At 53.2% G+C, this 13,730-nt stretch overlaps 2 protein-coding genes across 7 annotated transcripts; both read right to left on the bottom strand.

The window, feature by feature from the left end:
* ELOF1 (elongation factor 1) lies at nucleotides 1-5,120 on the bottom strand. 4 transcript variants are annotated; one of them, XM_019745026.2, is made up of 4 exons: nucleotides 4,992-5,120; nucleotides 1,125-1,258; nucleotides 955-1,025; nucleotides 1-660 (listed from the first exon to the last, which is right to left on the bottom strand). In XM_019745026.2, exons 2-4 carry the CDS (start codon nucleotides 1,238-1,240, stop codon nucleotides 596-598), a joined length of 252 nt encoding a protein of 83 aa, XP_019600585.1. In that variant the 5' UTR covers nucleotides 1,241-1,258; nucleotides 4,992-5,120; the 3' UTR covers nucleotides 1-595. The 4 variants fall into 4 exon arrangements, with proteins under 4 accessions (XP_019600585.1, XP_019600587.1, XP_019600588.1 ...); XM_019745028.2 differs by having other exon boundaries at nucleotides 4,988-5,084; XM_019745029.2 differs by having other exon boundaries at nucleotides 4,998-5,081.
* A 4,963-nt stretch (nucleotides 5,121-10,083) lies between these two features.
* ACP5 (acid phosphatase 5, tartrate resistant) lies at nucleotides 10,084-13,709 on the bottom strand. Of its 3 annotated transcripts, none has more exons than XM_019745036.2 (6): nucleotides 13,343-13,709; nucleotides 12,192-12,278; nucleotides 11,687-11,947; nucleotides 11,358-11,485; nucleotides 10,889-11,234; nucleotides 10,084-10,495 (listed from the first exon to the last, which is right to left on the bottom strand). In XM_019745036.2, the coding sequence occupies exons 3-6, from the start codon at nucleotides 11,945-11,947 to the stop codon at nucleotides 10,244-10,246; spliced, it is 987 nt and encodes a 328-aa protein (XP_019600595.2). In that variant the 5' UTR covers nucleotides 12,192-12,278; nucleotides 13,343-13,709; the 3' UTR covers nucleotides 10,084-10,243. The 3 variants fall into 3 exon arrangements, with proteins under 3 accessions (XP_019600595.2, XP_019600598.2, XP_019600597.2); XM_019745039.2 differs by having other exon boundaries at nucleotides 12,192-12,271; XM_019745038.2 differs by lacking the exon at nucleotides 13,343-13,709 and having other exon boundaries at nucleotides 12,192-12,509.
* Nucleotides 13,710-13,730: the final 21 nt, after the last annotated feature.

Here is a 13,730-nt window from a genome sequence, read left to right as displayed (position 1 = left end):
TTTGCAGCGACTGTTTTATTTAAGGGCTAGTGACCAACAGTTGGCCCAGACCCCGCCTCTCCGTCCTCTAACAGAAGCTACTAAACATGAATCGGGGTCGCCCTACCAGGCCCAGCCGAGGAGCCTGTGGCTTTGAATCCCAGGCCACAGGCTTTGGAAGGCAGGCAAGGAGGACGGGCAATCCAGTTCAAATGGGTCAGGTGCTGGGGAGGTGGGTGAGGGGGCTGGAGTCCCAAGGCTGTCTCTGAGGGGCTTGCCCTTGCTCAGGCTGTCAGGACATCGGCCCCGGGAGGAGCCAGGGCTTCAGAGCCAGGGGGGTCAGGGGCCGGAGGAGGGAGCAAGTCAAAGGCTTTCGGAGCCAAGGGAGGCAGTTCAGGCTCCCGGGGCCTAGCAACTCAACTCCACGCCTGCCCATGAGCACACCCCATGGCCACACTTGCAGCCACACATTCACATGCACACCCACTGCACCTATACTCACACCCACACACAGAGCAGTGAGGGCGCTGGACCCACCCTAGACCCCAGGAATGTCTCTGGATTGGTACCCAATCCACAGCTGCGGGGCTGCCAAGAGGGTGGGTCCTCTGCATCGCTACTGATTGGCTGCCTCGCAGGCGTCTATCCAATCGCTGTACACATCCACTGGTTCTGACAGATCTGAGCCACTGAGGTCAAGGGCAACCACTAGCATTGGACGCCTTCCGCTATACACCTTGTGCAGACATTGCTCATGTTGGTGTCAGTCAGACCCCAGCGCTACACACTGTGCCCCCACCTAAGTCAGCAGGTGGCACCCATTCTTCTGGGTGGCCGCAGCCCTGCACCAGGGCACACAGCATGGCCAGAGTTGCAGGGGCTGTGTTCTAGGCCCCTTGCCCTTTGCCAGGTGCCCTGGAGCAGCCCTGACCACCCCACCCCCACCCCGGAAAGAGCCCAGTTTCCCAAGGATACATGTGATGGGTGTCTGGAATTCCTCTAGGCACACAGTACAAGAAATGACTCCGGTGTTACGGGCACGGTCCCTGTAACAGGAGATGGAGGGACTGGTGAGTGAAGAGGCCTACGTCTGGGGGGAGCCACCTCCTGACTGAGGGGAAGGCAGGCCCCCACCCCCTACTCACATTTTGACGTCACAAGACTTCTCGTGGTTGCAGAAGGGACAGGTGAACTGGGTCTCTAGGGTGCCCGTCATCTTCTTCTTTGGGGGCGGCTTCCGTTTTGACTTTCTGCGCCCCATGCCTGTAGGAGGGCGAACCTATGGGGTAGGGGGACAGAAGTCAGCGACTCATGGGACCCACGAGTCCCTCCAGATGCTCTTGGAAGCAGGCCAGGAAGCTGGCCTGGCTGGCGTATGGTGAAGGGAGGACTTGTACAATAGGACAATCCCAGTGCACTCTGGGTGGAGGAGGTGGGAGCAGGCTCTGGGTTCTAAACCCAGCCCCCCACTTACTGCGTGACCCTGAGTAGGTTAATGTCTCTGCGCCTCGGTTTCCTTATCTATAAAACAGAGCTGCGGTTGCTATCTCAGAGGGGCCAACGTGGCACACTATAAGTGCCTGCACACTGTCTGACCCATTCATCGTTGGCATCTACACAGGAAGCCACTGTTCCTGGTAAGGCTGACACGAAGGACAATGACAGGCTAGTTGTCCAGGGCTGGGAAGAGTCTAAGTGCTCAGGAGCTGGTGACTTAGGAACAGCTGCTCCTCTTGTCACGGGACAGGCAAGTGACACCAGGAGGAATGACACTCAAGGGATCTGAGAGTCTCTGGATGGGCCCCTGGCAGCCTCTCCAAGCTCAGGGGCTGCTGGGCAGAGAGGTGAGGACAAGCGTTCTGAGCAGAGAAACACAACATGCAAGGCTGAAGGGCAGGTATCTGAGGGCCCGGCCAGCATTTGGGGACCATACAGGTTGAAGAGGGGGCACAGGCTGAAGAAGGAGCAGACAGGAGGTTTCAAATGTTTAGATGGATCCTGGAGGCCACGGGGAGAGAAATAACAAAATCATTTTCTGCTTTTAAGGGACTGAGGTACGTGAGTCCAAAGTCTAGATGAAGATGAAGTCAGAACCAGGACAAAACTGTTTGGGGTGGAGACAGAGACAAGACTGGGGAGGCAAGTCAACAGAGTGAGAGAGCACGGCGTGAGGAGGAAGAGACCAGAATGACTCCCAAGATTGTGGTGGGGGACAGAGTTGGTGAGTAGGGGGAGAAGGTGGCATCACTCTCTGATGTCTAACATATGGGAAGAACAGGGTATTGGGGACAATGATGGGGTCAGATCCCAAAGGGACGCCTAGGGACAGATGTCTCAGAGGCAGCAGCTACCACAAAGCACATTTCTATGCCAGGTGCTGGGCTCAGGGCTCTGCATTCACCATCCCTGAACCTCCCAAGGAGCTCCACTCCCCAGTCACACTCCGTCTTTCTCTCTCTCTGTCTACTGCTTGTTCTAGCATCATTCCTCTGTGGCAGGGGAGGTCAGCAGCCTGCCAGAAGAAAGACCCAAGTTTTACTCACATTTAGCCATTGCTTTTTATGTAACATCCTCATTCTTAACTGAGGGTGCTTCCAAGTCACTGAGTAAACAGAAGCAGTTGGCAGAGAACATCCATAAGCCCCCCAGGACCACACATTCGGCCTTTCCTCCTTTGCCGTGGAAGAATGTCTATGCGCCCCACAAAAACAGCTTGTGACCTTGTACTCTGGATCCCAACATCACATTTTCTCTCTCTACTGGATCATTAACAAACACACTCGTTACTACCACTCCCGTCATTCAAACAAACAAACATTCTCTGCAGGCTTTTCCAGTAGAGCTGTCTGCATGTGCCCTCTGCATTACCTTCTCTTCTCCCTCCACCACCCACTCCTCACAGCACTGGACACACTGGTTCCCTCCTCCCGCCCTTCCCACAGAGCTCTCAGGACCCTGCCTCGCTGGCAGCTCCTTTCAGTCTCTGCTGCTGCTGCTCCCCCCACACCCACAACTGCTCTAATGATGAGTCCACAAGCTCAGTCTTTGGGCCCCTCCCCTGTCTCTCTGTCTCCATTCACATCCATGGAGATCTCACCCAGCCTCAGGGCTTCAAATGCCTCCTCTACACTCATGCCAGCTGACTCTCTGGCCTTGATGTTGCCTCTGAACCGCAGATTCGCCTGTCTACCTGCCTTGGCCATATCTCCACCTGATGCTCACAAATGTTTAAATCAGGGGTGTCCAAACTTTTTCAACGTTTTTCACCAAGGGCCATATGCGGTAAAATACACAAACAGCCGGGCCACTCACTCGAGGTGAAGTACATATTGCCTCACCTGGTTTATTTAAGTAAACTAAATATATTTTTGGAATTTGCTGCAGGCCAATAAACAATGGATTGCGGGCCGCAGTTTGAACACCGCTGGCTTAAATGTAACCTGTTCAAAACCAAGTTCCTGACACCGCAACCTGCTCTCGCAGTCTTCCCCATTTCAGCAGATAGTAAATCCATCTTCTAAAAACCTCGGGCTCATCCTCGATTCCTTTCTATCTCTGACACCCTTATCTGACCCTGATCCTGCTGCTCTACCTGTAAAACACTTTCAGAATCTGACCACTTCTCACCACCTCCAGGGCCAGTGCGCTGGTCTGAGTCTGGAGTCCCAAGTCATCTCTGGCCCAGGTTATCACAACAGCGTCCTCATTGGTCTCCCTGAATCTCCAACCCTGCCCAACACACTCCAAATGTAAATTCCATGAGGGCAGGGATTTTTGGCTTTTCTTGTATCCTCTGAGCCTAGAACTGCTCATGGCACAGAACTGGCACTCAGCAAATATTTACTGAGTGAATGAATAAACGAATGCCAGGCCCTACCTACACTAAACCACAGCAATGCTGCAATTGAGGTAAGCAAGGTATCTGCCTTTGTGAAATATATTCTAGTGGATGAAGACAGACCCTTGACAAGTTAACTAATAAGCAAAATCATTCCAAATATTGGTTAGTCCTATGAGGTTAATACCAGGGCTAGGTAAACACTTCCAGAAGGGGGCTCAAGGGTGGAGTGGGAAGGACCCTCTGGGTAAGTCATGTAAGCTGAGGCCTGAATAATGAGAGAAGGCACCATGCAAAGTAGTCCAAGCAGAGGGAACCGCAATGCAAAGGCTCTGAGGCAGAAGTTTTTCTTAAGAAAGAGAAAAAAAACGGGTACAGCTGAAGCTCAGTGAACAATGTGGAGATAGGTATGAGATGCAACAGAAGATGGAAGCAGCAGTTAGACCCCACAAGACTTTGCAGGCTTTACTAAGACGTATAGTCAGTCCATGCTCTCACCTACCAGGGTAGTCCCCCCCCAAAAAAATCCGGCCCTGGGTACCACCTGCAACACAATCACCTGGGGGTGCTCATTAAACGCTGATTTCTGAACCTCACCCTAGATCTCCCCAAACTGGAATGTCAGTTCTGGAGAGGCGGGGCATGATTTGCCCACTGTTGAAACCCCAGCACACATAGTGCCTGGTATGCATTAAGCGCTCAATAACTACTTGTTGAATGAATACATGAGTCTCCTGAATCAGAAGCTACAGGTGGGCCCCAGAATCTTATTTTACCTGCTGACTACAGCACCCCCACCCCAGAAGAGGGCTGGTCTGCATATATAAAGCCCCAGGGGCCTCGGCCTGTCTTTCAGTGGCGACTTAAGTCCAAGAGCGCCAAGGTTGGGATGGAAGAGGGGTCGGCCCCTGATCCTGTTGTAACTCAAGAGGTAGTGGGTGGGCGGTCCCTCCATGCTCACCAAGGCTTCGGCATCGCCTCCCGCCCGTAGGAGCCAGGCAAACGAGCAGCCGCGCTTAGCACGCGGGGGCCTGGGGGAGTCAAGCTCCCAGACCGGCCACCCCCCAAGCCCGAGGCCCTCGGCGCCTCCTCCAAGTCCTCGTGAGTGCCCCCAAGTCGAAGAGCACCCAACACCACCCGGTTCCAACGCCCGCCCGCGCGAACAGTCACCTACACTCGCCTTCCCTCGTTGGGACAGCTTCGTTCACCCGAGAGACAGTGACTTCCGGCTCTCAGCGGAAGCGGAACCACCGCTTCTCCCCACACGTCCCGCCCACTCTCTGCCGGGACCACCCAGCGAGCAGTCCCGCCTCCTCCAGCATCTCTGAGCGCATGCGTACTCGCATTAGGGGAGAGGGACGGCGGGAGTTTCGCAGTGCGCCTGCGCGAGAGCTTGAGCACGTTTGACTGTATCGCTTATGTTAGCACTCCTGGTCCCTTTCCAGGGCTGGTGGTTCGCACGTTGTACGGGCAATGGGCCGGGCCGTCCCAGCTCTGGAAAGGCAGCCTTGCCTCGGTCGCAGCATCTTCCTGGGGGTGTCTCACTTGTCTTTTCCCGTTCAAACCCCAGTTCCTCTCAGGCCACCTAGCTCTCCCCAAAGTGGGACACATTCAAATATCCCGTGGCTAAGGAATTGCAAATACCCATATGGCTGACTCAGGGTGAGGGGGAGGCTTGTAAGACGCTCTCTCAAATTTGAACAAGAACCTGAGGATCTTATTACAATTCAGGTCTGATTCATTAGGTCGGGAGTGGGGCCCGGAAGTCTGCCTTTCCAACTAGCTTCACAGTGACATCCATGCTGCTGGTCCGACCACACCTTGAGTTGCTGAGGTTCTAATAGCAGAGGTTTTATAGGGAGGCATTGGCTGGGGAGGGGACAAGGCTCCACAATTCCCACAACTTAGTGAAGAGTCTGGACATAAACATTAAGGATCAATTACTACAATCTTCAGTGCAGCAGAGGAGAGTGTGTGGATCTCTGAGGGCATATGATGGTGGAGAGGGTTGCCCAACTAGTCTGAGAGGTGAGGGAAGGCGAATGCTCAAGTTGAAATCTGAAGCCTGAGTAGGAGTTACACAAACAGAAGTAGCACCTGTAGAATTTATGATGGAGTGAAGGAGAGAGGAGAGGCAAGGATGACTCCTACTGTGGAGCCCTGGGTCCTACTTTTTACTCAGGTGAGGAAGGCCCAGGGGAGATGATTTGGAGAAGTCAAGGGCTGTGTTTTGGGTAAGTGTGAGACGAGCAAAGGGAACTATGGAACAGGCCATTGGAAATGGAGTCTGGAGCTCAGAAGAAGGACCTGGATTTGATTTTCAGAGTTGGAGGCATATGGAGATTACTGGAAGTCTTGGGGCCAGAGGAGGTCACCTGGTGTCCGGCCTGAGAGGCAAAGTATAGCAAAAGAAGAGGGCTAAAAAGGAGACAGGGGCTCCCCAACGGTAGAGGTTAGGAGGAGAAGCCAGCAAGAGACTGGACAGGCCAGTGAAGTAGGAGAAAGAGGTGTGTTTCCTCTCTGTGAAGCCGCCAGAAAAAGGTATTTCAAGTCATGGAGAGTGGTCAGCTGTCCCATGTAGCTCGGACTTTGAGTAGGACCAAACTGTTGACATTGGCAAGCGTTTGGTCACTGGTGACCTTGATAAGAGCTGTTTCATTAGTGTGTTCAGAAAAATAAGTAACTTATGAGACGTCAAATAGACCTATCTCCAAGGTTTCCATCAGGGGGCAGTGTTACCCTCGGAATTGCCTTCCTGGAGCCCCCCCCCCACCCCCACCCCCCCAGTGTTGATACAAACCTGAACACACACACAGGATGGGATCATACTATGCACGTTGCTTTGCAACTTGCTATTTCCACTTAATGGTCAATACACATACGCGTACAGGTAACTTGTTTTTAGCATAGCTACACAATTCATAGTGAGACTCTGCCACGGTATAGGGGCAATCCTATATTTGCTGGAGATTATCAGTTTAGTTCTTCCTCCCTCCCTCTCTGCCTCGGTCCCTCCCTCCCTTCCTTCACAGCTTTATTGAGATATAATTGACAGACAATAAACTGTATGTATTTAAACTATGAAATTTTGTCTTGACATGTATACACCTATTATGAAACCATCACAAAATCAAGATAATGAACACCCCAAGAAGTTCCCTCATGTCTCTTTGTCGTCAATTCCTTCCCCACTCCCATCCCCTGGCACCACTTGATCTGTTTTTAGTTCTTATAGCTTTGTATCTTTCAGAAAGTCACATAAACAGAATCATACAATATGTAGCCTTCTGAGTTTGGCTTCTTTAATTCAGCTTACTAATTTCCAGACTGATCCAGGTTGTGTTTACTAGTAGTTTGCTCTTTTTCATCATTGAGTTGTATTCCATTAGGAGGATATACCAGCTTCTTTATCCTTTCAGCTATTGATAGACATTTGGATTGTTTCCTGTTTGGGGGCAATGTTGAATAGAGCTACTGTGAACCATCTTATTCAGATTTTTGTGGGGATGTTTATTTTTCATCTTCTGTTTTATTTTTTGTGCTGAAAATATGTGATCCATCTGGAATTTATTCTTATACATGGTTGGAAGTAGGGTTCAGGCTCTGTCTTCTGGGCAAATCGACAAAGCGAATTATACCTTTTCCGTGAGGTTGCAATGCCACCTTCAAACTAGATGATATTCTCATATGTTCTTGAGTTTCTTTCTGGATTCTCTCTGGATGTTTCCCCAGAGCCAGTGTCCTGCTGTTTTGATGACAGTGCATTTTGCTGTTTAGTAAGACAGGTCTATCACATTCTTATTCATGATTCTTGGAAGTTGTTGAGGAGGTGGGTGTGGCCTGACTCCCCAGTGGTGGCATGCTTGCTGCATGAGGGTGCTGGTACCCCTCCCAGCACCTGGTGTGAGGCGTGCAGTGGGGACATGGCATCTGTGATGACCGAATCAGATATGTGGCTCGGGAAGAGTGAGAAGGGGTGAGTCCCTGTGACTGGTCTTGAGGAGTTCTGTCATCTTGTTCCTTGCAGTTTAGAAAGCATCTTTTTAACAATGGCTGTCTGGTCATTGGTGTCGTCCCCTGAGCTGGACAGAAGCCCTCTGAGGGAGAGTGTCCATCCTGCCTTATTGTTTTGGTGATCCTTGTGTCCCCGGCTATCTGGCACAGGACTTGGTCCTTGGCACTTGGTACGAGTGCTTGGCCGTTGTGGAGGAGGGGCCCGTCGCCCTCCCTACCACTCATTCCCTGTGTCAGCTTGTATGTGTCACTTCTCCTTTCCACCCTCTGGGCCCTGTGAACAGGGACATTGGGCAAATTCCACGCTCTGGGCCCTGCAAACGGAGACATTGGGCTGACCTCTGATTCAAACCCCTGCCTGCCCAGAGCCTCTGAGTCAGTGGGAAGAGGCCAGGTGGCTGTGAGCTGCCTTGACTGTCGGGGTTAAGAGTGATGGTTTGCCACTCCTTGGCATGACCCTGGGCACTTAATCTGTCGTTTCTGTAATGTCCTTTGAGAAGCAAGGATGATTATGGCCCTGGCCTCATGGGTCAGAATTAGAAGTGATGGTGTTTTTTTGGCATAAAGCTTGGCTGGTAGTAAGTAATACCAGCCAGGTAAACGTCAGCCGGAAGGAATTCACGGCTGACCTTTTGGTAAAATAGCTTTGCTTAATTTTAACAGTAACACATGCACCTTGTAATGAATTCAACACCATTGACATCTCTAAAGTAGTGAATGGAAGGGGTCACTTCCACTGAGTTCCTCTCCCCAGCAGTAACCTCAGCCACATATTGTCCAGGTTGTTACTTCAGTTCATTCAGCTGAGCTGGCAGTCTCTGCCCTGCAGAAGCTGAAGTGACAGTTGAGGGCGGGCCAAGGGAGAAGTTTTCGTGACTTGCCTTGTGGGGGGCAGGGGTGGGGGCGGGGGCGGGGGCGGGGTCTCCGGGCGGGGCTGTCTGTGGGTGGGTGTTACTCAACTCTTCCCAGAGGGGAACTGGGCTTCTCTGCAGCTCTCAGCTCAGGATGCACTGTTTTCAGCATTCGGCATAAGAATCAGGCCCTGAAATAATTCCACTTCTGGAAGTTTTCCTACATATATACGAGCACTTGCACACATGTACAAAAGCATAGGTCCAGGGATGCCCACTGTAGCTGTGTTGCGAAAAGGGTAAGATCAGAGAGGATTTGAGCGGGCCCCAGTAAAGAGCCAGTGACACAGGCCGAAGCTCTGTGGCTGTGAAAAAGAAGAGCAGTCCTGCTCTTGGACATGTATCTCATTTATCCCACAAACATAGCTGCCCACATAGGAAGCAGGTACAGGGTCATTGATTGCAGCAGTTTTTGAAGATAGCAACATTATTGGAAGCGCTCCTGGCAACCCTCAGGAGATGGCTGGTTTATAGATAGGCAGTGGGTCAGGCATACGGTGGGGCGTCTGCAGCCAGAGTCAGGAGCTGCTGAGAGCTGATGGGCAGATCTCCAGGTATAACAGGCAGGAATAGGAAAGTGCAGAGAGTACCTTTTGAGGTACAAGTCATGCATATATCTTGATTGTGATAGTGGGTTTGTGTCTTTGTCAAAACCGACAGAACTATACGCTTTAAATGCATCAATTACACCTCAAGAAAGTTGTTAAAAAAAAGAAAAGGCAAGGCGCCATCAGTGAGAAAGGGAAGAAAAAAATCACATTTGCTTTTATTTGCATAGAGAGATACTAGAAGAAAACAAAGGATTTATAAAATGTTATTTCTTTTCAGGAGAGGGGGAGGGAAAGAAAGGGAAGGGGTGAGAGATTGTACCTAGAAAGCTGAAATTTCAGAGTTTTGAGCCAAATGACCATATTAACATATTAATGCCATGTTGAAATTAACAAAATGAATGTTCTGTTAGGAACAGCTGAGTTGTGGTTAAGTAGAAACAAGAGTTGTGATTAACTAGAAAGAACACATGGAAAACTGTGTCTATTGTGTTGCTTTGTATAAAAAGTGGGGGAGGGATGTGTTTATTATGGAGGCATCAATTGTGGAAGGAAAGAAAATGATGGTGGTGGCTGCCCCTAGGGAGATGGGCATGGGAGAGGAAGGCTTGCTTCCTGTTGTACCCTTTTTTCTGTTTGGTCTTTACTTAAAATTGTATCCATGTATGGGGCCAGTTGGTTGTGGATGGGATAAGAGATGGAGGTGCAGGCCAGCAAGGGGGGGGGAGCTACTCTCAAACCCAGGTGATGCATCTCGCCAGAGATGTGAGGAAAGGGACACTCATGACACACATTCAGTCATCTATTCTTTTATTGAATATTTGGCAGTGATAGAAGGATGTTGGGTTCAGGAGCATCTGTGGTTCTCCTTCCTGCTCAGCAGGACCACAGGCCCCTGAGAAAGCCGCCAAGGGGCAGGGTCCCGGCAGGGAAGCCCCTCTGCCTCAGGCCCCTCACAAACTCTCAAGCCTGGCTCGCCTTGGCAGCTTGGTCTTGAAGAGGGACTTGCCAGAGGCCTCGATATAAGTGACACTCATCTCTTTGGGGCTGATCTCCACATAGGCGAAGCCACCGAGTGAGTTCTCGACCCCATAATGGAAGCGCAGGTAGCCACTGGGAACCTTGCGGAAGTGCCTCCTTGAGGGGTCCATGAAGTTCCCAGCCCCGCTCAGTATGTAGCCCGTGCCGTTCTCATCCTGAAGGTACTGTGGACAGAGGACCCAGGGTCAGTGGCCTCCAGCCCCTCAGTGGGGTCGACCACGGGCTTTGTGCCCACCTGTCTTGAATCTAGGGTCTTAAGTGGTCCCTTAAGGACCACAGTCACCTTGGGCATGGAACATGAATGCCCGCTAGGCCTCAGTTTCCTCACACATAAGAGTGTATTGGTCCTACTTCACAAGCCTAGCTGAGTAAGCTATTGGCAACTGGTAGCTATTATGATGGATTTTAGGGAACTCTGGGTTTTCATCTTGGTTAAAGAGTATAGAGTTTGAGGGACAGTGACATTTGGGAGACCACCAATGTGCTACGTGGCACATCAACTGGGGTGGGGACCCCTTACCTAGCTCCCCACCCCATCCCACTTGCAGATCTCTCACCTGCAGGTTGTGGTCGTGGCCACACAGGTAGGCAGTGACGTTGTAAGTGGCCAGCAGCGGTAGCAGGTGATGGACCAGGCAGTGGGTGGGCCCGTGCTCGGCAATGGACCACACCGGGTAGTGGCCAGCCACCAGCACATAGTCCTCCTTGGCTGCTGCCAGCTGCTTCTTGAGCCAGGACAGCTGCGTGCGAGCCATCTGTGTGTCACGGGGCCTCTGCGGCTGTCGGCTGAGGAAATCGTCCGAGTTGCCACACAGTGTCACTGTGTCCAGCATGAAGATGGCCACGGTCACATTGGACCGTGGGATCTTGAAGTGCAGGCGATAGTAAGGGCTGGGGAAGTTCCTATGGAGGGATGGAGACGGCAGGCGTACATGTTGGGTGAAGAGGCCCCAGGATCAAGCTCAGGCCAATGGGCCCCTCTGCCCACCAGAGCAAGGTGTGGGGAGGGGAGGGGGTCAGGCTCACCAGCGCTTGGAGATCTTGGAGTAGGCGATCTGTGCTGAGACGTTGCCCAGATGGTCGTGATTGCCAGCCAGCACGTACCAGGGCACATTGCGGAGGGAGGGGGCGGAGAACACATCCTCAAAGGTCTCCTGCAGTAGACAGAAAGGGCACCCCCCACCCAAGGGTCAAGCAGCTACCCCGATGCTCCCACCAAGTCAGGAGCTGGGGACAAGAGAGACACTGAGTGCTCTAGGTCCCCACAAGTGTCAGCTTCCCTCTGCCTTCTTCAGAATCAAAAGGCTGAATGGCTTCTCCACACGTCCCACTCCCCCCACTCCAGTGGCACACACCCGGAACCTCTTGTCGTTGGCATCCTGCACGCCAGTGAAGTAGAAATTGTCCCCCAGAGACAGGATGAAGTCTGTGCCCAGGATCTTTGCGGTCCTGGCAATCTCCTTGGCATTGGCCGTTTCCCGGGCTGTGTAGAACGGGGCATTGGGGACCCCTCCCCAGTCACCCACAGCCACAAAGCGCAGGATGGGGGCAGTACTGTCAGCCAGGGGGAGCACCAGAGAGGCTTGCAGGATGAGCAGCACCGTCCTTGTGTCCATCTGGGAGGGGAGAGACAAGCGTCTGGGGGCCCGGGGCTGAGTGTGGGCAGCAGGCTCTTGAGATGCCCACTTGCCCTGCTCTGGCCCAGCAAGAAACCTTTGGGGTAGGCGGGCCTAGTTCCCAGGACTTCAGGGAAAGAGTTGGCAGGGAGAGTGAGTGGGACAGGCAGGGTCCAGCCAGGGGCCAGGAAGGATGGCCATGCAGGCCCATTCTGCCCTCCCTCATCCCGGGCCCAGCACTCACCCTGGCAGAGGCACAAGCCAGTCAGCTGGGCCTCCAAGAGGCAGGTGAGCTCCAGGACAGAATGGCGAGGGTCACTGAGCCTTTATTCTCCGGGGCGGAAATGGATCATTAGTAAGGATGATGCAGTTTCTCCGAGGATTGTTTCAGAAGCCCTCCCCTTGGGTCATGTGAGCCTTGGAGTTCCCCAGCGCTGGACAATGGATTGGGGTGGGGGTCTGGCACGTGCCACCCCACTCACACCCATAGGCTCTGTCTGCCTGCCTAAGCTTGTCTGTGTGGTGGGCCTGAGGTGCCGGTTATCTGCACATGCTGTGTTTGTCACATCTTGTGTGTCCGTGTTTTCTGAGGACGTTTGTCTGCTTGTGTCTGGGTGTGTCTGAGTTGCTTTCTGTGTGCAGCCAAGCATGCCTGGCTGGGTCACATGTCTGCTGTGCCTAGGAGTCCTGTGTAGATATGTACACTGAGCTGGCAAGGCGCATGTATCTGTGATGAATGCACGTATCTGTGATTTCTCAACTGAAACTGTGTGGGATGTTGACGTGTGTGTCCATTTTGTGCCTGGGTGGTGTTGTGTGTCTACATTGTGTCTCTAACATGAGTTGTATGTCCGGTGTGTGTGGTGTGTTTGACAACCGCTGAGTATGTGTCCCAGGGTCATTCCCCTCCCCCAGACAGCAGGGTCTCCCTTTTCCAGGAAGTCCTGCCCACACCTTCCTCTCCTCCCCACCCCCATCCTACAGGAGGAACCCAGGCAGGAGGCAGCTGATGACACACCATGTGACCACAAACTTTTGATCCTCACACCCTCAGCAGCTGCCTACAAACTCTCCAAATGACCCCAGCCCATTGAGGACAGGTTGCCAGGTGCCTGGGCAGTGGGGCCCCTGCACTTGTGGCCTGAGGTGCCCCTCACCTCCCTGCCTCCCTCCTCCCGCGCGGATTCCTCCCCTGCACAGTCATGCCCTGATCCCTACAGTCCCTTGCTGGGGGGATGGGGGCCGCTCATTCAACGCCTGGGTCACCCAGCACGGGCTGGCTGTCCCTCTCACTCCTGCAGCTCAGACAAACAGGAAGTGGGTCACGAGGACAGGCGCAGACCCCTCCCCCGGGACGCGGCCCTCCCGCATCTACACCCGTGAAGCCGGTCTCACCTGTGGCCAGTGGGCCCGGGGTTAAGCGCAAAGGCAGGCGCCCCGGGAGCCCAGCTGCAGAAGTGCGGGGTGCTGGTAGTCGGGGGTTGCCCGACTTTCAGGTGCAGTGGCCCATTCGCCCTGCCCGGGGGCCCTGGGCCGGCCCAGGTGACCTCTGGGGCTCAGCGCTCCGCACCTGGCCGGGCTAGCCGCGCCCCGGAATCCTGCTCGTCCACCCAGCGCCGCCACGCCTCTGCCTCCGGGGCTCAGGCAGCGCATCTGTAAAACAGGGTAACACACTTCAGAGGGCGGCCCAGACCCAACGATTGGGGCTCGCCAGGGGGGCCCGGGAGGGATTTTCTTCTCTTTCCCCCACAGAGGCCCAGAATCGCCACCTGCCTTCACACGT

This window comes from Rhinolophus sinicus, linkage group LG07 (assembly GCF_036562045.2).
Source record: "Rhinolophus sinicus isolate RSC01 linkage group LG07, ASM3656204v1, whole genome shotgun sequence".
Lineage (NCBI taxonomy): Eukaryota > Metazoa > Chordata > Mammalia > Chiroptera > Rhinolophidae > Rhinolophus > Rhinolophus sinicus.
The sequence above is the reverse complement of the archived record's forward strand: the minus strand, read 5'-3'. Positions and strand labels throughout refer to the sequence as shown.

What these genes read in the sequence shown, in the direction of transcription:
- ACP5 (XM_019745036.2), bottom strand. Translation starts at nt 11,947, where the DNA reads ATGGACACAAGGACGGTGCTGCTCATCCTGCAAGCCTCTCTGGTGCTC. An exon ending in TCCAAGATCTCCAAGCGCTG is followed by an intron (nt 11,235 to 11,357) that starts GTGAGCCTGACC and finishes ATCCCTCCATAG; the next exon opens with GAACTTCCCCAGCCCTTACT. An exon ending in GCCACGACCACAACCTGCAG is followed by an intron (nt 10,496 to 10,888) that starts GTGAGAGATCTG and finishes CTCTGTCCACAG; the next exon opens with TACCTTCAGGATGAGAACGG.
- ELOF1 (XM_019745026.2), bottom strand. Translation starts at nt 1,240, where the DNA reads ATGGGGCGCAGAAAGTCAAAACGGAAGCCGCCCCCAAAGAAGAAGATG. An exon ending in AAGTCTTGTGACGTCAAAAT is followed by an intron (nt 1,026 to 1,124) that starts GTGAGTAGGGGG and finishes CTCCTGTTACAG; the next exon opens with GGACCGTGCCCGTAACACCG. An exon ending in ATTCCAGACACCCATCACAT is followed by an intron (nt 661 to 954) that starts GTATCCTTGGGA and finishes TCAGTGGCTCAG; the next exon opens with ATCTGTCAGAACCAGTGGAT.